The sequence below is a fragment of the Clavelina lepadiformis genome, chromosome 6 (genome assembly GCF_947623445.1).
Source record: "Clavelina lepadiformis chromosome 6, kaClaLepa1.1, whole genome shotgun sequence".
Classification (NCBI taxonomy): domain Eukaryota; kingdom Metazoa; phylum Chordata; class Ascidiacea; order Aplousobranchia; family Clavelinidae; genus Clavelina; species Clavelina lepadiformis.
Genome location: NC_135245.1, coordinates 7,392,095 through 7,414,339, shown reverse-complemented (window position 1 = coordinate 7,414,339; position 22,245 = coordinate 7,392,095). Strand labels below are relative to the sequence as shown.

General features: G+C 35.2%; 7 protein-coding genes across 9 annotated transcripts in view; 3 read left to right on the top strand and 4 right to left on the bottom strand.

The window, feature by feature from the left end:
- Positions 1–373: 373 nt before the first annotated feature.
- LOC143463485 (uncharacterized protein C22orf15-like) lies at positions 374–2,471 on the top strand. Its single transcript, XM_076961968.1, has 4 exons — positions 374–518; positions 609–695; positions 1,756–1,878; positions 1,962–2,471. The coding sequence occupies exons 1-4, from the start codon at positions 482–484 to the stop codon at positions 2,177–2,179; spliced, it is 465 nt and encodes a 154-aa protein (XP_076818083.1). The 5' UTR covers positions 374–481; the 3' UTR covers positions 2,180–2,471.
- Positions 2,472–6,096: 3,625 nt separating this feature from the next.
- LOC143461724 (uncharacterized) lies at positions 6,097–7,910 on the bottom strand. Its single transcript, XM_076959563.1, has 2 exons — positions 7,380–7,910; positions 6,097–6,760 (listed from the first exon to the last, which is right to left on the bottom strand). The coding sequence occupies exons 1-2, from the start codon at positions 7,894–7,896 to the stop codon at positions 6,525–6,527; spliced, it is 753 nt and encodes a 250-aa protein (XP_076815678.1). The 5' UTR covers positions 7,897–7,910; the 3' UTR covers positions 6,097–6,524.
- Positions 7,911–7,962: 52 nt separating this feature from the next.
- Positions 7,963–9,600, bottom strand: LOC143461725 (transmembrane emp24 domain-containing protein 4-like). The gene has a single exon (XM_076959564.1). It carries the CDS (start codon positions 9,597–9,599, stop codon positions 8,946–8,948), a length of 654 nt encoding a protein of 217 aa, XP_076815679.1. The 5' UTR covers position 9,600; the 3' UTR covers positions 7,963–8,945.
- Positions 9,601–9,662: 62 nt separating this feature from the next.
- Positions 9,663–10,649, bottom strand: LOC143461726 (GEL complex subunit OPTI-like). The gene has a single exon (XM_076959565.1). The coding sequence runs from the start codon at positions 10,641–10,643 to the stop codon at positions 10,302–10,304; it is 342 nt and encodes a 113-aa protein (XP_076815680.1). The 5' UTR covers positions 10,644–10,649; the 3' UTR covers positions 9,663–10,301.
- A 35-nt stretch (positions 10,650–10,684) lies between these two features.
- LOC143461723 (NFU1 iron-sulfur cluster scaffold homolog, mitochondrial-like) lies at positions 10,685–15,146 on the bottom strand. The gene has a single exon (XM_076959562.1). The coding sequence runs from the start codon at positions 11,829–11,831 to the stop codon at positions 10,992–10,994; it is 840 nt and encodes a 279-aa protein (XP_076815677.1). The 5' UTR covers positions 11,832–15,146; the 3' UTR covers positions 10,685–10,991.
- A 3,355-nt stretch (positions 15,147–18,501) lies between these two features.
- Positions 18,502–20,702, top strand: LOC143462855 (uncharacterized). The gene is made up of 2 exons (XM_076961156.1): positions 18,502–19,268; positions 19,992–20,702. The coding sequence occupies exons 1-2, from the start codon at positions 18,711–18,713 to the stop codon at positions 20,631–20,633; spliced, it is 1,200 nt and encodes a 399-aa protein (XP_076817271.1). The 5' UTR covers positions 18,502–18,710; the 3' UTR covers positions 20,634–20,702.
- An 819-nt stretch (positions 20,703–21,521) lies between these two features.
- The window catches only part of LOC143461876 (transient receptor potential cation channel subfamily M member-like 2), a 40,623-nt gene continuing 39,899 nt past the window's right edge, over positions 21,522–22,245 (top strand). For all 3 annotated transcript variants that reach the window (XM_076959788.1, XM_076959787.1, XM_076959790.1), the window contains exon 1: positions 21,522–21,668. The gene's annotated coding sequence lies outside the window, so the exon portion shown is untranslated. The remainder of the gene's footprint in view (positions 21,669–22,245) is intronic.

The window sequence follows — 22,245 nt, the reverse complement described above, 5'->3', positions numbered from 1 at the left end:
TAAAAGCACGTATAGTCTATAACGTAATCTAGAAAGTGACTACTGTATACACGTTAGAAGTTCGAACGTCGATTTTTTTCGGTGAAATAGTGACAGCCAATATTTTATACTACATCACGTTAAGAGAAATGAAAGAATTTACAGTTTTGTTACCATATTTCAATAATAAGATGATGTAGAATCAAACTCAAAGAAATAACATTGATATTGTGAACCAACGCAAGTTTTGATGAAGTTAGTGTAGTGCATATGACAGCAGTTGAATGTATAAACTGCGCTTTGTGCTAATTAAACAATTAAATTCATAATTACATAACAAAGACTCCAGTGAAAAAATAAAAACGATTTGTTTCGATAATACTGTGTTAAATATCTAACCTTATGTTTACAGGTGTATGTAAACGGGTCCTTGATAGCCTACGGTAAATGTTTGAAAAGAAATATATTTTCATGTAAAGTGGTAATCGTTTTCCAGAATTCAATGTCCAACCAACTCTTCATTACAGTGAAGTACGGAGGTAAAACAGACTTCAAACGATCAAGGTTAACCGTATAGCTTGTCTTTGTCATTGATCTTATTTGTAATTATGTGCAATGTTCTTCTGCAGAAAATAGAGAGGAACTATTTAACCCACACTGCAAGAGCTTGCTACTCCTGGAATGTATTCGTGAGAAATGCAAATGCGGAGGTGGAGGTAAGATTTCAAGTTAACGAAATGACTGTCGCATGATTTTGAGAAATATGTTTATAATGTATAACTGAAACGTTCAAATTTAATTAAGTTTTACTGCCCACTTTTAGCCCTGGCTGTTTGTTTGTTTATCTACAAAAACTACATTTCTACAAATATCGTGGAAATGACGTCATATATGGGCTCATTTTGATCTTGATAACTTGTAACTATACCAATTTTTTTAACCTGCTCAGAATGCTATCAAACAAGCACAAAACAAATTTCAGCTTTGTACGACGTGTGGTATAGAAGTTATTAGGTCAAATAAAGTCAAAATGTTACGTTAGGTCAAAATACGGTCAAATTGTTTCTTTAGGTCTTCTTTTTAGGTCAAAATCTATTAAACTTGTAATTTTGTAACCATTTTGTAATTATATTCTTCCGTTTTTCTCTTTTATTGTACCGCAAACAATTCCAGTGCCCGAAATTATACTTAGAACCAAAGCCACAAAGAGAGGGAAGGCCTTTCAGCGCGTCTGGTGACGTCACGATGTCAAGGCATTGCATTTGAAACTGCAAGTTGTCAATCTTAATACGCAGAAACGAAAAAAAGTCAACACTAGAAATCGTTTTGTCAATTTTAAATGCAGTTTTAGATTAGAAAGTTGCTGTAGACAGTGTAGAGACTATTAGTGTAGCGTTTTTCAAAATAAGGTCAAAATTTAAACTTTTTAGGTCAAAAAACTGGTTGCCCTAATAATTAGTATAATTCAGCGAATTTTACGTAGGTGCGAATAACATTGTAACAGTGTATCAAACCCTACCGAACTTAACCCGGGAGTAATACAAACTCCGTAAGAAGAATCGGAACTAAACTCTTTTTGGCGATTTCTTCGATAGTATTCAATACTTTTGCCCAAACAATCAAGGTTATTCGAAAACATAAAATTTATTGACAAGTCTCTATTTTTCACCTGCTGTAGCAATAGCTATTGTTTGCTGGGATTATACCAGTGTAACGTCTAAGCACTCAGTCAAGCAAAAGATCTGTCAGTAACGTCAGTACCCCACTGTGTTTCAGTAATTTTGGATCTAGTGGATGAATCCGGTACCTTATCAAATATATCGGAAAACAACAATCTTTCTGAATACGCTAGCCAATTCCTGGAAGGCAGGCGAAAATATGTTCTAATAAAAGTGATAAGTAAGAAACATTTCCACTAGCTTAAAACCAAATAATCGATCTCAGATTTTTGCAAAATTTCATAACATTTATGTTTTTTGTAGAGTCTTCAAATCTTGACGTGGAACCGAATAAGTACGAATCGTTATTATCAAACATTGAAAAGACTTATCCAGAACTGGCTGAGCGACTAGAACGGTTGTCACGACCCACTCAACTTTCACCCAAAGGCAAGAATTGGCAAACGGCGAAGAAACGTCTTGGCACTTCAGTATCGAAAACCAAATCACCAAAGCGAAATTCTTTAGCTCGCATATTCTAACAATTTCATATAAACGCCTCCAAAGACATCCATAATATAATTATAACCAGAAGTATTATCGTCCAGAACAATGTGTACTTTACAATCGATGGTCGGAGGCACTCGGTATATGCTATATGCTATTACATATTGTACCCTAATTAAGCGATGTGATGTATTTATTGTTCAACAATAATAATTAATAAATTCGACAGCGTTATAAACTCCTGAACGTTATAAACTCCGATCAGTTGATACAAAATGTGCTAGAAAAACATAAACGCTTCATCATGAAAATAAACTTTTTGTGGAGTTCGAGTCTACTTTATCCGGGACAAATCATGCTCAAATCAATGAAGTGTTTGCTTGATAAACTTAGTCTGTTTCTCTAAGACAGGGTGGTTGCATCCACGTAATTGCACCCACACAGAACCAGAGGCGTACCTAATGTTTTCAGTGCCCAGGAACAGAGGCAATGTTTGCCTTTACAAATAATTATCTACATAAATGATAAAAATGAACACCGAAAGAGTGAACTATAATTGAATTTGCTTAATTCCCGCGTCTAACCACCCCGTCCAAAATGCGCCAAGCGCAAATCTGATTTTAACGTGTCAAAAATAGCTTTAAATGATATGTATTCTAATATTTATACGTACAATATTAGCTGGTAATTTATGGTGTACAATTTCATAACCCCGTATACAACCATTTTGTTGCCGTGTAACTTACTTACGAAGTTAAGTATGCTTTCCTAGATGATATAGGCGATAAGTAATCGTGTAACGAAATTACGTCACGCGTTATTCACAGTATTTTGTATTTTACCGTTTTTGTGAGTTTGTTCTATAGTGCGTTGATTGGTTGCAATTACCGTTGTTTGTCTCACGTTTTGTGCACTTTTATATTATCAGATCACTAATTTGGCGCCTTGCCTTTTGTATCCTATAAAAGCCGTTCGTTAGGTGATTTGAGTAGGTCGGTTTTGGTTTTGGGTCGTAGAGGCTGTTGAATAAAATGAGTTGATTTCTTGGGTTTTACTGGTGGTGTCGCGGTTCACCGTGAATGTGGAAATTGAGCCTGGCTACACGAAAGAAAAAGTTCTGTTACATTGGCGAGCGCGCCAGGATTCCACAACCGCTGAGAAGAAGTTACCTGAGAAATCATGGACCCAAGACTGTTTTTGCCACGACCATTTTACCCAAGAGGCGACGATTTGGAAAGGTTTATTTACCTGTTCAAGTCATATTGTCGCCTTACCAACTTTCCTGAAGAAGAGAAAAAAAGCATTCTTATTAGCTTCTATAGAAGAAACCTTACTTCTAGAGCTAGATGACACCGCTGTCAGGAAAGGCGACTTTGATGATCTCGTTTATCTTATCGAGCTAGCGGTGGACAGACAAAGCGCTGTGTTTAGAATGCGAAGATCCTTTTTTCGCACATGTCAGCTAGATCCTGAAACTGCTTGTGACTTTGTTTCAAAAGTGAAGACTTTGGGAAAACGAGCTTATCCTGCTGAAGATGATGAACAGGTCCTCAATTTCTTGATGTTCCTTTGCGTGGAGTAGGGCTTACGTGACCCGCAGCAAGTCATGCAACTTCCCGAACGAGTGTTCGACGAAAAAGATTTTGACGCACTTTGCAAATTCTTAATAACCCCGCAGACAGCGCTCCAAAAGACGAACACGCCTGACTCTGAATTGACCACACAAATTAACGACGAAGATATTACAACTGAGAAAGCCGACGTACTTCCTGTTAAACAAGAACTGAACCTTGCGTTGAAGTATCCAAATTCAGCGCTCTTGGTTTCTCACCCCGGATTTCCGGACAGCGTACACCAAGTTCAAGAAGACAACGCTACAAGCTGGGAAGTGGTCGTAGCCAACGTCGTTTCTGGCAGATTGATAAGGCTTTCACTCACTACGTGGAATTCACCTACCGTTGACGGTTTCGTTGATGTTTATCAATCATTGAGCAGCTGCTGTTACCAGTTCTCTGCACTTCACCTGAGTGGAACGACTTTGAGAGACTTATCTTGGGATGTTGGGTAAAAATTTCCCAGGTGGGTAAATATTTAAGGTGGGGGGAGTGTAACGAAATTACGTCACGCGTTATTCACAGTATTTTGTATTTTACCGTTTTTTGTGATTTGAGTAGGTCGGTTTTGGTTTTGGGTCGTAGAGGCTGTTGAATAAAATGAGTTGATTTCTTGGGTTTTACTGGTCGTGTCGCGGTTCACCGTGAATGTGGAAATTGAGCCTGGCTACACGAAAGAAAAAGTTCTGTTACAATCGCACACAACAAAATGCGATAAACGAAAAAGAATAAAAACATGAAAACGTCAATAGCCCCCAAAATTGTGTTCGTGAAGAGGCATGACCCAATAATGCCGCTCTCATTACGTCAGTGCGAGCAGCATTACCCAGCTTAATGGTCATATTCTGACGGTTCTACTATAAAAAATGCTGAGCTAATTTAGCGCCCTCATATTACTGCGGCTGGGGACAGATGTTCCCAGTAAATTTAGCTCCCTTCACACCGATGCTCAGACTTTTAACTGAGGAGTCATTTGGCACTTAACGCCATGTTTGAGTGATTAAATCTGTGTTTTGTGGTTAAATATAATCGTATAAACTTTATATACTTATGTGTTACAGTATATATTTGGTGCATTCCCCAAGCCAGAACGTGTGCAATTACGTTGGGTGAAATCCCGTTTGGGTGCAACTCCTTGGGTGTGAATACTATGGAACCCACAAAAACATGCCATAGATGCTCTGAAACTTCTAAATGGGATAATTTTTGGTTTTCTGGTCCGTGGCCATGCTAATTTTTATCAGCAGTTGTTACTATTATTGTTTTCGAGGTGAGATTTGTTTGTTTGTTTGTTTTTTTGTAGCAAGGTTTCTTTTAATTTACTCCAATCAAATCTGGTGTTACTTTTTATTATGTTGCAAGTGCTCGCAACTTGCTTGGATTGGTTAATGACCGTAGATATTAACATTCATACTTCCAAGTTTTTTGCAGTGTCTTGTTTATTTCTTGTAGGGGGAACGAAAAATAAAATACTAACCATTATAACGTAATAATTAGCATTGCCCAAGAGGATATGTCTGGTCTTTGGTGTGTAGTGAATGGAGTATGGGACCTAGGTTGAAGTCTATTTATTTTGCTTATGATAAAGCCGTTGCAAATGTTTCATTGAGGATGTCAAGGTGCAGAGCAATATTTTCTGGATCGGAAGGCTTATGACCTAGGGTTCTAGTTTTTACCCAACTTCGGATTTTTTATTCGAAGTGGCTATATTTCACCGTATGCAGGTCACGCAGCCTGTTGTTAAAGATAGGCGGTTAGGACGTTTGGTTATCAGACTGGATATGCAAGAAGTTGATTTTAGCTATTTAGGGTTTTATTGGAGTTAGATTTAGATTAGATGGTAGATTTAGATTGCTATGTTATAATATTTCAGGAGGTGTCAAAGACCAAAAAATGCCATAAAATCTTTGTTTGTTTTATTATACAGTAAATTTACTAAAAGACTGATTACTCGAAAAATCATCCATGGGGCTCTCTGAAATTTTGCATGTCAATTTAGTAGGCTTTGGACTACCATTTCATAAAATGCCATCAAAAAACATGATTCAAACTTTTTTAACAGAGGTACAAAATAGACACTAGAATTTTTGGTCTAAAAATCACAATTTTAGCTACTTTTTAGCCAAATTCTGTACGCGACCTGAGACATTGAAGCAGGTCAACTGCTAGGGTAATTCCCAGGCTAGAAAACAACACCAACCATGCTGTCTTCTGATTGGTCTAAACCGGTTTTTTAAAGCCCTACGTAGGACGTCCAACAAAATCATAGAAACCTTAGCTTAAGTGTTTGAAGGCTCCTTAAGTTAGGTTAACAAGAAACTGTGAAAAATAGCTTGAAATAGTGGTAGCCTTTTTTATTAGCAAACAGTAACTGAAAAAAGGTAAGAGTGCTGGCAAAACAGTTTGTACAAAATCGAAATTTATCATCAAATTCCTGGTTTTGTTTTTTAATTCTTCAGGTATCAAGTTATTATACATTTAAAATAAATCCAGTTATTGCAAATTTCACAGAACTTCGAAGACTGCATACATTTATTGTATACTTACATTAGAATATTTTATGCAAAAATATATACCGATGATTTCATTTTTTGGCATATTAAATCAGCAAAAGTTAACAAAACGCAAATGCACAATGGGGGGAAATTAAGAAACACACAAAATAAAGTAAAAATAACAAAGAAAAATTAAAAACCCATCTGTCTTAGTAATCACTTTTCATGTGACTTATAAACTTACAAAAAGCTTATGTTTAGTTTAAGTGATGTTATCGTCGATTTAGTCCTAGTTTGGCTTGGAAGGATGCTCCGTCTCCCCTAGTTGCTTGTCTGTTAATCTCTATATGACGTTCACGAGACACAATCTCCTCCAAAATTTCACCGTCGCCTTTCACAAGCCGACTACGGCCAGTTTCTTCATCATAAACACGACGAACCACACTTTGGCGTGCTTGCCATTCTTCTTGCGTCATCGGGCGCATCGCTAGAGAACGCTGATTAATCTCTGCCAATGCACAATGAATAGCAATAAACATAGGTTAAACAAAAGCTATTGGTCTAAAAATGAAGCAGTATCTTAGAGTCATTTAATGCAAACGTTGTGCCATCCATGTCTTAAGACACAAAAAAATATTTATCAATCAATAATTGTAATGGAACTATTGAAACATAATTAACAGTAACATAACAACACAACTCTTCCTTGAGTTGGGCCGAAAAACAGTAAAAAGGCCTAGATTGTTTGTTGTATTATCCAGTGAAAATACTAAAAAAGAAATCCCTAAAAAATCATACCAAAGGCTCTCCAAAATTCTGCACATGGATTTAGCATGTTTTAGGCAACTTCAAGAAACACCAAAAAACGACATATCTCAAAGTCTTATATTAGCATCTCCAACTAAATGCTAAAAATTTGGGTTAAAAATTGCCCTAATTACCAAATTACATGTCAAGTTTTAGCTATAGTCTACACACAAAAACAACTTAACTGGCTTTTTTAAATGCGCCATCTACTAATTCTGAAGTCCAACAATTCCAAAGAAATCTTTATTTAGGGTACTTAACAAACCCCGAGTAGCCAGAACATAGTGGTATATATAGTGACAGTAAATATACTTACTAACCTTCAGTGTTGAATGATTTTACTTCGTTCCTTGTGTCTGGCACTATCTGCCTTTTAGATTTCTTCTTTTTAAGTTTTTTCTTGTTCTGGTTATCTGAAGAAGCTTTAGGTGAGTCTAATAAAGAAATACTTTTTGAAGTTGAGCTCTTTTTGTGTTTTTTTCGCTTCTTATGCTTTTGTTTTTTCAATTTTTTTCTCTTTTGTTTCATATCAAAACTACTAATTGACGAACTATCACTGCTAGAAGAGGAAGAAGATCTGGAATATTTTCCATGTATATTGGAAGAGTTTCTCTTCTTTGATTTAGACAAAACGATTGAGTTGAGTTTTTTTCGCTTTTTGTGCTTAGGTTCATGACCTCGAGCTCTTCCGTCTTTTTGCTTTTTCATGCATTTCCTTTTTGGTGAGGAATCTGATGAAGAACTTAGGGATTGAGTTCGTTTCCGTTTCTTTTTCGAAACTCTTTCGGAAGACCTGCCTCTTTTCTGCTTTAACTTTGACATTTTGATCACACTCATGCAAACACGATACAAATCTTTCCGGGTAGCTGTCTAACTTTGTGCATGTTCACAAAACTTTAAAAGCTTAATACAAGTTTCAGCTTTAATTCAAAGTCATGCGTATTACAAGCATTTTCACCTAAAGGAGCATTATTCAAGACACATCAACTTTATTGGCTAACTGGTATCGTTACAAAAGAACTACAAACGACAAACATAATAATACAACATAACTGTTTTTGCAAACCGCAGTTAAATCCATATATGAGGGCATGCTATATTTTAAATCTTGTTTTAAAGAATTTTCAAATGAGATTTCACTGCAATCAAGTAATAAAATGAATAAAACACAAATTATTTGAAAAATATTGCATACTGATAACTCTGCTAAATTCATTGTATTATCATTTACTACTATAACATAGATGTTACACCGATAGCCACATCAAATGCACCTCCCAGTAAATAAATATGCAAATACATTCAAATAGCAACGAATGTAAATATTATCAATCAGGGAGGTGCACAAACGCTTCCTTTCAATATAAACTTTTTAAGCAGCAAGTGCTCAAACTTTTGTAATATATTTATACATTATATAGTCTGTTAAAGCAAAGTATTATCGTATCAAAGTTTGTTGCATGCACTGCAAATTGGCCAAGTTACACACATAAATTATTGCAAGCAAATTTTCCTCTAATTTTCAATAATGACTTATATTGGATGCACAAATAATTTTCACGCTAATTAATAGGACTTTCACCAGTTGGTACAAGATCTCACAATTACACTTAATGCACCTTAAATGAAACGTCAACCCTTTTTTAAGTGGAAAACTTTACAAATTCACCAACCCATTTCCAAATTACAAAACAATTTACATGTAGAAGCAAAAACTAAGTGAGAAGACAGGATGTAATTACATTAGTAAATTGGTTGTAGCCCAAATAACACTCACACACGTTTTAATTTATGCAACTGTTTATTGTTTTCTCCAGCTTCACCAAATCATTTTTTGTGGAAACAAAATGTGATATTGTGCTTTGTAATGTAAAAATGACAACTGTCTAAACGAGTTTCTTTGCTTCAAAAAATCCCTTCAAATGACGCATTTGCCAAATTCCTGCAATGACCAATACTGCAGTTTGGGCAACTGACCACCACAAAACCCTGGCATTGGTGTGTTCACTCGTTTGACGAAATCTCTCCTCACGATACCTTTGGTAGTTTTGTTCTTTTTGTATTTGTTGTACCTGATCTATCAGTTGTCTTACACGAAGTTGTAATTCAGTAAGTTTGTCTTTGGCTGCAATTTGAGTGTAATCATTAGCATTTTCACCCACTTGTATGTCAAGATGAATTCTAAGTTTACCACCAGCAAACAAAGACCATTTAGTGGAATTTGAATGAATACAGATTTGATGTTCGCCAGGAATGTTTGAAGTAAATGTAAAAGATCCTTCAGAGCCATAGCTTTTTGACAATAAAACCTTGGACTTCGGGTCTTTGATTTCAACATGCATACCCATGCCAGGGGTAGAATCCAAAAACTGGCTTGAACGCTTGTCCCAAAGCTGTGCTTTGTATTTTCCAGTAACCATAGTATTTTCTGGCAACTCTTCAATAAAGCATTTCTTCTCCTTCTCCCCAATATGAAAATACAGTGCAGAACAGTTTTGCACAATCAAAATCAGAACACAACTAACAAAAAATATCTTCATTCTGATTTCTAGATGAATGTCGTTATTTGTCTAAAAATAAGAATAACTTATGCAGCAACCACCCTGTAAACAATCCGATAACAGATATATAACTTCTTTAATGTAATAAATCGTTCCTTCAATTATGACCACGTCGCACACAAATGAAATTTGTGCTGAAATTGACAATCATTGCATATTTAGTATGCTAGGTGCTGTAATTTGAAAACATGTAAAACAACAATGCCAAAAAGCAGCAATATTATTACTTTGAATATTAACGTTTAGCAAAGGGCAATGTATGAACGCAAATTCTTGATACATATTGCAACAAGGGTCAACAACAAAACTGGACAAATATTGTTTACAAAAAAATTCAACATAAATTTAAAAGTCGTAACAAGATATACAAAGATCAGTTTTATTGCTTCAACAATTTGTGGAATAGTTGTCTAATGTTGGTTTTATTGACATAAAGTCATATGTGAAAGAGAGAAACAGTTGTAAATGTAGCAGCACAGTACCAACACAATGAATATTCCCGCCTTTGCCATTAAAATTAAACCTCAACAAGGAAATCCCACCTCAGTAAAAATGTTGCCATTAAATTAATTATTTAAAATTTGGCCAATTATTGACACGTCATTTCAGTTTTTCTGCTAAATGTTCATCTCAAGAACAAAGATAAAATTTTGACAACCGTTCAAACCCAGCAAATCTTTATCATAAAGATGCATGCATTGAAGAATAAACAATTATCCAAACAACCAAAAAGCTGGCAAATGCAGACATGAAACCTTCTTTTGCGAGTTCAAAGAACCCCCCATATTCTTCTAAATCTTGTTTCTGAAATTCACTCACGTACACATTCATTGCCAATGTTGTAACACCGCAGTACAACACAATTGCAAATATGCCAGCCAAAGGTAGAATACCAAATGCAACTCCAATTATGATGGCAAGTATCTGGCGACTCCAATACACAACATCTAGAAGTTCTTCTTTATCAGGCCATGGTGAATTTCTTGTAAACGCTCTTTCATAAACACCTTGTGGATTTTTCATTTTAACATTCAGAACAGTAACCTAAAGTTTTCTTAAAAAGATCTACAAATAAAAAGAAAAATTATAGCCTCATGCAATAACAGTTGGATCATCATCCGATGAAACTTATTTACAATCCCAAAGTTAAAAACGTTTTACATTGCTAAATGAAACATTTACATGCTTGCATTTGAAGAAGTAAAAACAGATGAGTTAAAGTGGTGATAACAAATTGTTATATGATGATCCTATTGAAAACGGTGAAGCTAGTAACTGTCAAACAGAAAAAATAAATCGGTATTATTAATAAAATAACCAATAACTGACAATCATGTGTACATGAAATATATATGGTAGATGTAAAAGCAACTATTTTTTCTGATCTTTTGTTCTTATCATATCCTCCAATTTTTTAAATTCTTCCTTCGAAAGCGCATCTAGTTCATTTTCTACTTCCTTGACTTCATTTACTTCTGGAATATAAAACTTCATCATGTTTTCTATTCCACTTTTCAAGGTAACACTTGAGCTGGGACAGTTACTGCACGACCCCTGAAGTTTTAATTTTACAACGCCTTTTTCAGCATCAAAACCTTTGTAAATAATGTCTCCACCATCCTCCATAACTGTCGGTCTGATTCTTGTATCAAGTAGTTCTTTAATCATTGCAACCACCTCATCATCATCGTCATCAATAATTGTATCCGGGGCTGGATCAGCATCAGTCAGAACAGGTAAATTGCCAGCAGAGAAAAAGTCCATCAAAATTTCATATATTTCTGGCTTTAAAACATTCCATGGTACTTCTTCACCAGAACGGGTTATTGTTAAAAAGTCTGGACCCAGAAATACTGACTTGACTCCATCTATACCAAAGAGACGTTTAGCTATAGGTGATTTGTAAGAGTTGGACCAGTCCGGAAAATCATATGTTCCAGTTCCAAGCACTTCCACACCAGGAACAAACTTCAAAGAGTGTGGATTTGGCGTATCAAACGTTTGAATAAACATACTTCTAGAAAACTTTAGCAATCTGGTTCTTGTTGTTAGCAAAACATGATTTGAAATACTAGCAAGGGAGCATGTCTTTCTTAGCAAAAGATTTGATGATAAAAATGAACGATCCGCCACAAACAGTCTACTTCTCGGAAGCCCCCAGCCACAATAACATCTAGCAAAATGTGATAATCTTGCTGTAAATGCAGCCATTTTCCGTTACATAATAAGTTTCACTTAAAAATATTAATTACTGAAAAATAATATAGGAAAACAGTCTGAAAACTTCAGATATATTGAAACAAGGTTTGCGGTACAAATGATAACAGAACAGGCATTATCTACTTAAGCAGTGAAAATTATATTACGCAATAATTTAGTAGCTCTATCCAAATCACTCACATAACAAACACTAACAAAATTCTTCATCTTAGCGCTATTAATAAAATGTATATACCATGCCATTGATATCATTGCTGAAATGAAATCAAAAGTGCTCTTTTCAAATTTGCAAGCGCCAAATTTGCTTTACCCTGAGTGTTTCTATCAAGACATTGGACTTACAAACTCGAAGGTTTTTGCCTTGGACTAGCAGTTTTTACAGACAAATAAACAATCAATTTCCAATTTTCCATTATCCAATTTTTTTTCAGCCGCATTTTCCATTCCATTCAAATCACCATTTTTCATTACCATTATTTTACATCCCGCCATTTTCCGCGTTCCCTTGCTAAGGTTATATTTGTGTACAAAAAATAATACTGGGTTTATAAGATGTCAATAACCATAGCAAACTTAGGACGACCACAGACATCTAACAACAAATGTTATTACAATCCTATGGTACGGCTTCAAGTTTATTGCAATGTTACCACAGCTTTTTTGTTACAAACGCTCTTGTGTCTAGCAAGTTGTCGTAACTTTCTTTTTAAAATCCAAAATTTAATTGCCAGTAAGCTGGTTTTCTAAACGCCAATAGACCATTTCCCAGTTACGACAACCATCTTGTTTTCGGTGGGAAGATTTTATTGATCGCCTATACTTAACAATGGAAATTTTCGACCTACTCGAAAGGTAGATGGCTTATGAATCTTTTTACACAGAAAAGAAAAAAACAATGAAGAAAGGTTGCCTAGTTTTTATTTTATAGTACTTTGAATCTTACGTATAGGTTGTTCTGTTCGACATGAGGTCATGTTGCATGATCAGTGCACACTACACGCTACATAGCATGCGACGTAAAATGCACATAAGTCACTTTACTTGAAAAGAATTAACGTATGTGGAAAAATTTGGCCAATATACACACTTGTACCAACACTTGATAAAAGACAGTGAACCCACAATCTACGAACAAGATCCCCCAAGAAAAACAAGCTGGACCCTGATACAAAACCCATGTTATCATGTGATTAATATCATGAATTCTGATTACATAATGCATCTATCTTCCATTATTATGAACCTCAGTAGATTTTGATTATCTTGTTGCAAACATATTGGGCAAAACTTATTGCCTTCTTCTTTTCTCCATATTAAGTATGACATTAAATTAAATGCAACACCTTCTGCTAATACTGGACAGAAGTAGTGTAATTAATTATAGGCTATGTTATCGTGAAATTCGTATTTTGCTAATTCCCTTTTTCCTCCCTAGAATATGAGCTGATTACTTTTGCAAGCATATTGTACAATATTTTCTGACCTTCCAGTCTTCACACTAGCATAATCCAATCTATTATATGCTCTCGTGTTAATCTTGTGACCAGATTTTAATTACCTATCCTACTCTGGTTAACCTAACTCAAACAGTGTTACGTACTCGTTGTCGAAATGTGTTTCGCATCAAGGTGCACCAATTATCTTGTTTCCTTTATTTCTTGAATTGGTCATGACTTACCGTCTTCTATATATGCTGTTACGACAATATATACAGTCTTTCCTTTAATAAGAGAGACGAGTACAGACAAAGTTATCAAGAGCTTAAGCGCTCTGGTACGAGATTATTAATTTGTTTGTCAGCAATGTGGCTTGTATATAGAACAATAACATTATTTATTGCAGTCTGAGTGCTATTATTAATGATAGCTTAGAAGTTTTCTAAACTGTACACGTATTTAGCAATCTAGGAGTCAGATATAAATAACAGGCAGATTATCCCAGGAATCACGTAGCTTATACAAATATATGTTAGGACTAATACAACGGAACTGCTAACAAATAGTCTCTAAGAAGTTTAATGTTTTACAATGGACCCTTTCCGAGTTACCGCCGCAATTTTTATTGGTGGCAACATTTTTTCAATCACCTGTACTTAGCAATGGAAATTGTTCACCCACTTCACACAAACGCTTACATATTTTACGTCACATGCTACGCTGACCACGTAACGTGACTTCGTATCGAACTACAGTAACTCTTCAACATACGTTCCGAACGACAGTTCGTAAGTTGGTATTGTACTGTTAATTGCTGTACAGTGCTATATGTCTACCAAACATTCGTGCATCACATACGTAACGTGTTACTTAAGCTGTTTTCTTATCTTAAAGACACAAAAAAACACGAAACTCAATTGTCTCTAATTGTTCATTGTATTTACAGGAATATACAAGTGCAGTATGTTATGGAGTTACAGCGGTCCATCAACATTTGAGTTGGGGTCAGTGTGTCTGAAGAAGGCATGAAACAGCATGCTTGACTTTAATTGTCCATAAATTATTACATTATATTCCTTGATTTCTGTTCTCTACTGGCATCCTTCTGATTGCATTACTGACTAAGGTCATTCGATTAAACCAGGCCTGTAGGCTAGGCTATGTACTTTGCCTTACCAATGTACTTGAAAAGTCATTAAACTCAAGTAGCATTTCATACATCGTATATTCCGATCTTACATTATTGTTCTCATTTTCTGACCCATAGGGTCATTCCAGGACAGGAGTATCGTTCATGCACCAATAAGCATTATGAATGAGCTTCATCTCAATGATTGGACGTTTAATACTGTATAAAGTGCCCAGGGTTAATAGCATAATGGGTATAGGCCTAAATATGAAACTGAACGTTCGTATCTACAAATGTTCGTAAGTCGGATATTCGTAAGTAGAGGAGTTACTGTAGTCCAGTGCGTAGGATTCAAACAACTGTAAAATAAGAACTGGGCAATATATTTTTAATTTTCTTTTATTGCATGAAGATATTTTTTGCAACATACCTGAACGAAATCTTTATAATCTAACAGCCAGAACGCTTGCAATGTAAAAAAATCAAAGTGGGTTGACGTTTTTAATTAATATAAGTACTAGCCTAAATAGGCGATCGAAAAAATCTTGCCACCCAAACATTAACTCGGAAAAGGTCTATTAGCCTAGGCCTATATTATAATAATCTCCAAACGTACCCCATTAAAGCGGAATGATTTTTGTTAAACTCTAAACTCAGATTCTCGCTGGCAGTCATCAAATAAGCCCAGGCTGAGTCACTGCCTTGACTGCCAAATTCCGATTTTGGAATTCGTAGTAGGCTAACTGCAAAAACGCTACGCTGATAGACTCAGCCGGCTTAAGTGGATTAGTGGACACGTAAAATTTTTGTTGATGTAATAGTTGCAAGGGTTTCTTGGTCATTTGTGTGCAAGGACTATATGGTACAAAATACTAAAAATATAGATTTATTTCAGCATTCAAAAGTATAGACAGATACTAAGTTATTATAACAATTTACTGGTCATAATTTTAAATGCTTGTATTTCTGTTTATGGGCTCAATTTAAATAGACCGAGACCAGTATTTTTATGGGCTGGGCTCAATCGCGTTTTTTCCAAACAATGATGCCGGCCAGACATGTTCAATACCCAGAAATGCTGATGTCAACGGCCGGCGCTACATACTGCGGGGTCCAATTTTGTGATGTTGTAATGTCTGTGGGCAAGGCATTAACGAATATTACTTCTGTTCACTTGTGCTGGAGACTAATTCCCGATTTTAGATCTAATGTAGCGTATTATTAAGTTTGAAAAACACTGAGTAATCTGTTATAGTCTAAACCAGTGGTTCCCAACCTTTCTACACCGGGGGACAGGTAAAGATTTAAAAAAATGTTCACGGACCGGCAAAAAAGGTCTTAGTGAATAGAACAGATATTTCTAATCTTTTTGTAAACCAAAGTTGTCGTTGCGTAACATAATGTAAGATTTTGGCATAAGCTATGTATTTAAGACGAATAATTAGAGCAAAACGGCAATCAAATCAACTCAAACAACAAAATGTCAATCCATTTACATACAAAATCAATGTTAGTGGGAAATTTGTATCACAAAACTTTTTGAAAGCTAGACACAGTTCTTGACGAAACAATCATAAACTACATAAAATCTAAGACATTCTAGGTCATCGGAAGGTTAGCCTTTATTATAAAACAATTTTGCGGTATCAACCAAAGCAAGATACGACAGTTTTACTGCTGTGAATCGGCCAAGTGTAAAATGAGTTTGGCAGGGAGTAACAACTTTGCAATGCTTATGATTCCATATTAAAACTAGCTTGGCAGAAAGTAACATAGGCTACTTTGCGGATCGGCGGTTGAGAACCGCCGATTTTCTGCCGATAGGCGAAAAAATATATTTTTATCGCATATTCATATAAATTGTTTACTCTACCCCCTGTATTTGTAGATTAGCTGTTACATGTTATATAGGTTACGGCATTTTCCCTAGTTCTCGTTTAGTGACTTTTCGCTTCTTGACCTAACTATGAAAATAATCAACCTTGTTAGCTTTATTGATTGGCAGTTAGTTTTACAGAGCAACAAAAGCCTTTAAGTTGCTGTGAAAAGAAATTTCTGGCAAAAACATAGGCTATATATACTTTTTATTTGTTTGCACAAAAAAGTTAGCGTTGGCTAAATCTGGGAGAAAAGCTCGGGTATGTAAAAGCACTTAAAATTGGTGAGGCTCTCTAGGCTGTTTTGGCTTCCTATATCTATGTAAAGAATTCATATTTCGGGATGCTCCTAATTCCAATATATCTTCATCCTGGCTTCTTTTACAACTTGGTGAACAATAACTTTTACGAACAATTTGACCAAGACCTTTTTTCGATTACCGGTGTAAATCATAATCAAAGCATTTCCAGTCCCGTTACTTTTGTGACATACCTCGTACTGCTTCATGTGAATAATTATATTGCTAAACGTGATATTTTATATTATCCTTATAAACTTTTGCCCTGGAATGTAACATTTTCATTAGCACGTCTATATCACATAGATAATTTTTTTTCAACGAAGCTTGGTGTTGAAAGCTTGTTTCTAAAAATTAGGTTTACCCTCATCCGACTTTGGACCTTTTGCGAAGCGGACTGCATGAATTTTTTTCCTTCTCCACGTAATCGAAGTCACTGGTGCAGCAGATTGCTACTCCACATAATTTGTGGGTGTTCAAATCATAAGCTCCGACACTTGCTTCGTCCTCCAAAAGTGTCTGAGACAATCATAAAAACTAATATTTAACTTCATTCTGCACCTAAAGTATCTTATATATACCAGTATTATACAGTATAAGCCTATGTAAATTTATTTTTGAGTGTAATAGAAAAATATATATACGTAGGCCTACTCAAAAAAACAATGTTAAAATTATGTTAGTTGTAGCAATGTTTATAGCGATCTGATAAAAGTTGCTAAAGTCCCAGTACCTTTAGGTTTGAGAAAACGGCATATAAAAGGTTAGTGATCATTCACAGCTTAGGCCTACGCGCAAAAAGCACAATATTATTATTGCTTATAGCTCCTTAAACAGTTTTGGTCTTAATGATAATGTGATAATCAAATTGCCGGCAGACTGCGCACTGTTTTAGATACTTGGATCGGTTAAGAAGAAACTGATTCGATCCGTAGGCTACTTTGCTCCAAAGCCAGGAACACTTTCTGATACTTGATTTGTTTAGTTTACGGCAATGGCATGTTGAATCATAACTGTATAGAAATGGGCCTTCTATAATTTGTATTCACATGTTGCTTTAGAGACTGTAATAATTGCCTTCTATCGAACTTTATTCAAGAACTATCTAACTTATATCATTCCATTTCTTAGGTGACAAGTGAGGTATATTTTCAAAATGACTGTTTCAGTTGCAGATTGCAACGTTTGAAGTATGTTGCTGCTTAAGAAGAAGCAAAACACAGACAGTTAAGTTTCAAAAATAACAATTAGCCTACATTAAGGCTTTAGTTTGTTCAAGTGAAAGATTAGAGTTTAAGATTAAGGTTTTACTCTATGGTATCTGTCATGTTATAGGTTATATTCTAAGCAAAAAAGAACTCTCTGAATATACAATCTTTACCGATATAATAGACGTTAACAAAACGTTGTTATTATAGTAATATACAGTACTTGAAAAGGGATACTTTCAGAACTTCTGAACAGCTTAGCCCCAATTAGCTGATTGCGCAATGCCGGCGAGCCTAATTTACTCAATTCACTTATCGCCAACCGTGATATCGTTTGATCGATTGCTGGTGCTTTTACACGAAACGCTCATGTTACCAACTAACTGTATCTTTGTAGCGCAGATGTTAAAGTATTGGCTTAAAGGATGGTTTAGTAGCTAATTTGCAGTGACAGTCTATAAAACCCGGGTATAGAATCTGTAAACCTATAAGATTTAGAGAAATTTAGAAGAAAAAAGAAAAGTAAAATCGCTTAGACATCCTACCGTACGGCGTTACATCGTAAAAGATTTTTAAACTGTATAAGTATAGTTAGTAAGACGATAATGAGCTATAGAGGTTAAGAAATGAATTTATGTTGGTAAATTTTCGTGTAATGCGAATTCATCAATATAGATCTATTATCTCTTAACGTTAAGCCCTAGCAAAAATAATGCTCCCCGACACAATTCTTATAAATAAGCATTTGGCACATTGCAAGGGTGGTCTGTGAACAGGGTTTAAACTTTAGGACACCTTATATGCTTCATTGTTTTCTTTATACGAAACAAAACGTTTGCAGTATACCTAAGTCAAAACCCCTGGAAATAACTGTTGAAAGTAGTAGTGAAAGTAGCAGAAATCTTTTAAAAGTATAAGTAAATGATTCCGCACATTAAAATTGCTTTTGTTGGAGCACCAGAAGTTGGAAAAACATCTTTCATTCGACGATTTGCAACAAATGAGTATGTCGCTGGCAAAAAATCTACAAGTAACACAAACACACGTCACAGAAATTTAAACGCTGTATCGTCGGATTGCTTGAAAACTGACAAAGAGGATTTGAGCAAAGAGTTTAATTTGTATAAGCAATTTAAAAATGAACTTCAGGCAAGCAAGTACTCTGATAAAAGGCCAAACTATGATACTTGCTCAATCAAAGCTTGCGTGATGAAACCTGACAAAAAACGTTGTCCTGTAACGAAGTGCTGTGTTATGTACAAACAACCTAATGCTGAGAGTTTCCCTTCGGAATGTTTGCTTGATTTAACCTTAATCGATGTTCCGTATATATCTCGTTTCCCAAGCAATTCCTTTGAGGAATGGGATGAGAACGAAGCAATAGGCGTGCGATCTGCTGATGCTTACATTCTTTTGTATGATATCACACAGCGAAGTTCTTTTGAATACATTCAACAATTTAGACAAGACGTTTTAGAGGTTAGTGAAATGAAGAGTTTTACTTTTTCATCTGACTTAAAGTCTGAACTTTCGCACGAAATTTTGAAGTTATCACAAGTTACAAACGTATTCAGGATGATATACCATACAAGATGGTACCACAACCCTAATGATATTGTAGCTCTGGGAGTTTTGTTGGAAATACCAATGTTTTATTTTAGGATTTTTTAAATTTATAATAAGTAAGCTAGGATATAGTTGGTAAAAGGTTGAAATACGTTTGCAAAAACTTTTTGGTAAAGTTACAACATTTAACCGAATAGGTAACCGACGAAAAAAGCTAGACTTCGGTTTGGAATTTTTGTTTTGTTTCAGTGGTGATTTCGGTTCAGAAAATTTCTATTTACTGTAGTTTATATTTGGTTCTAGTTCCTGTTGTGCTTCTTGAAAACATCCGGTTTTAACATTTATGGTTTCAGTTCGACATTTTGAGTTCATAGTCGATCTAACGATCATTATTAAAAAGTTTGACCTTTCGTAAGTTTTAAATACAGATCTAAACCTTTAACTTGTGTCGTGACCTAGTTTGAGTGATACTGTATACTGTATAGCATTTTAAAGGTATATCTTAATTTATAAAGATTAATAAAGACTAAGATATCTTATTGCTGAATGTTGGCTATACAACTTAAGTCCTGTCATGTTTCGTGCTGTTATATACCTTGAGAGTCATATTTAACTGTTTACTTAATAATTTTTTAGTCATTTTGTGACTTACCACAAACACAAAGCAGTACGGCAGAACATAAAACTTCTTTCCGCTGGACCAAAAGTAAGATGCATCATCCCAATCCGCGAAGCGAACTTTTTCTCAATGCAAGCAACGACATCATAAAACACCACGGATCTTCAAGCTGGGGAACAACATTTAAAAAAAAGAAATTTTATTGCATGGAAAGCGACGCTTCTGTGCAGTCCACGTCAACCATGAAAAAAGGATTTCTTGGCTTACTTTCAACGTCAGTAGCCCAGGCTGCTGCGCCTATTACTACGTTAAATTCAACCAATATAGGCCTACTTAACTGTAGGTATTCTTTACCCTGCGCGAAGAAAAAAACGCCCCTAATCACTGTGGTTGGTAATAAAATGGATCTCTGTTCTTCACAGTTCTGTTCTAGTCAAATACCAATTCAAAAGTGCACAAGTTATCAAAATTTCCAAATAGATATGAAACCATTTTTGCACAAACGGGCTACTTCAGCAAACAAGGTATTGCATGTGGTACGTAAAAGTTGGTCTTGTCATTATTTTGAATGCTCGGTGAAATTTGGATGCAATGTATACCCTGCTGTTAAGCAAACGCTAGATCTTGTATTCCAACGCATCAACAAACGATTAAAATAAAACTAAAAGCTGTCAAGTATATGGTGTCAGTTTATTCTCTTCTTTTCAAGTTTTATTGCAATATGATAATGCCAAAGATTTTTTTCAATACGTTGATTATAGGCTACGTTAAATTGGATTGTATTACTTGCCAAAGGAAGTTACCCGTGATGAAACACTTTTGGAACAAAAACAAAACATGATGTGCTTTGGTATATTTTTGTGGCTTATGTTAAGCGCACGAAACTTAACACGTTTTCATGTTATTTGTGAAATGACTTGCCAAAAAAATGGCTTTTTGTGTTTCGTGTGAACAACGATGGAAGGTTAAATCAAGATGATACGGCAGTGGGCAGTCTGGTATGTGACTTTAACTGTAGATTTGTCCAACAGTTAAGCAGTAAGTTAAAAAATATGTAAAACATATATATTTAAAAGTAGGCCTAAATCAATTAATTTTAAAAATATTTGAAGAGAATTCTTCAACATTAAAAATATTTTAACCAAAAGAAAAAATTAAATGATTGAACGAACAAATGACGAAATGTTTAGACGAGACAGATATCAGAGCCGTCAAAATTAGAAAAGTTATCAGATTCGATTTGGAGTGATACTTTCTGCAGCCCGAAGGACCTGCTTACTGAAGAAACGTTCATGCACGATATAAATAACGTCAAAACCAAGTTTCCATTGCAGGATTTTAATATTCTACGGTATAATACAAAGTTTGAAACTGAAGATTTTTAGTATGGAATAGAAGGTTTTGCAGGATATGGAATGTGGAAAATTTATGTTCCATTCCGTTCCATAGCATGACCTGACTGCAGCTGTCAAAGAGGTGAACGCATTAGGGAAAGTCCCTTGTATGATACAAATCTCGATTTGTTTCAAATTTGTGACGTTAGCGTTGTTGTTGCCAACGATAAAGAACAAAAGCCTAACTTAACCAGCTTGTCAGAATTATTGAATATGTTTTAGAATGTTTTGACTGCCTCTAGTTCAGCGGAAAAAATCGTGCTTTCGAAGCTATTTTTCACCATTTCTTGTTTACCTTAGGTAAATGTTATACATACTAATAACTACGGTTAGGTGGTAGCTGGCTTCTAAACCAAATAAAGTCAAACTCCATGCTCAAAATAACAATTGCTATAGGTTACAAATTTTCCGAATTACCTAGGAACGATTATGACACATCAATGTGGCGGCAAATTTGTAACCTATTTATGTTATTGTTATTTTATATAGGCCTGTTTTTGCCAAATTCAAATTTTATTCCCATTGCCCTGATGAAGTTAACCCGAATGGGTTAATGCAACGTCGGCATACAAAAAAGTTCTGTTTTCACCAGCTGTGTTTTATATTTTATGATTATTATGCCTGGTGAAAACTATAGTATACTTGTAATTGAACGTTTGCTTCAACTTGAAATACGTCATGCTTGTGTGAAAGGTGGTAAGCCTACCTACCTACACCTGTTAATAATAACAGTTTTAAATAACAGCAGTTACTTTTCGTGTAATTAGCAATTTGCACTGAGTTTTTATTGCGGGCCAAAAATATCAAACAGGTCACAATGATCCGCAAATACATGCTATGAGTATAGATGTTAACAAACTTGATTCACTCGCTTTGT

What these genes read in the sequence shown, in the direction of transcription:
- LOC143463485 (XM_076961968.1), top strand. Translation starts at nt 482, where the DNA reads ATGTCCAACCAACTCTTCATTACAGTGAAGTACGGAG. An exon ending in ATGCAAATGCGGAGGTGGAG is followed by an intron (nt 696 to 1,755) that starts GTAAGATTTCAA and finishes ACTGTGTTTCAG; the next exon opens with TAATTTTGGATCTAGTGGAT. An exon ending in TGTTCTAATAAAAGTGATAA is followed by an intron (nt 1,879 to 1,961) that starts GTAAGAAACATT and finishes TGTTTTTTGTAG; the next exon opens with AGTCTTCAAATCTTGACGTG.
- LOC143461724 (XM_076959563.1), bottom strand. Translation starts at nt 7,896, where the DNA reads ATGAGTGTGATCAAAATGTCAAAGTTAAAGCAGAAAAGAGGCAGGTCT. An exon ending in AAAATCATTCAACACTGAAG is followed by an intron (nt 6,761 to 7,379) that starts GTTAGTAAGTAT and finishes GTGCATTGGCAG; the next exon opens with AGATTAATCAGCGTTCTCTA.
- LOC143461725 (XM_076959564.1), bottom strand. Translation starts at nt 9,599, where the DNA reads ATGAAGATATTTTTTGTTAGTTGTGTTCTGATTTTGATTGTGCAAAAC.
- LOC143461726 (XM_076959565.1), bottom strand. Translation starts at nt 10,643, where the DNA reads ATGAAAAATCCACAAGGTGTTTATGAAAGAGCGTTTACAAGAAATTCA.
- LOC143461723 (XM_076959562.1), bottom strand. Translation starts at nt 11,831, where the DNA reads ATGGCTGCATTTACAGCAAGATTATCACATTTTGCTAGATGTTATTGT.
- LOC143462855 (XM_076961156.1), top strand. Translation starts at nt 18,711, where the DNA reads ATGATTCCGCACATTAAAATTGCTTTTGTTGGAGCACCAGAAGTTGGA. An exon ending in TTAGACAAGACGTTTTAGAG is followed by an intron (nt 19,269 to 19,991) that starts GTTAGTGAAATG and finishes ATAATTTTTTAG; the next exon opens with TCATTTTGTGACTTACCACA.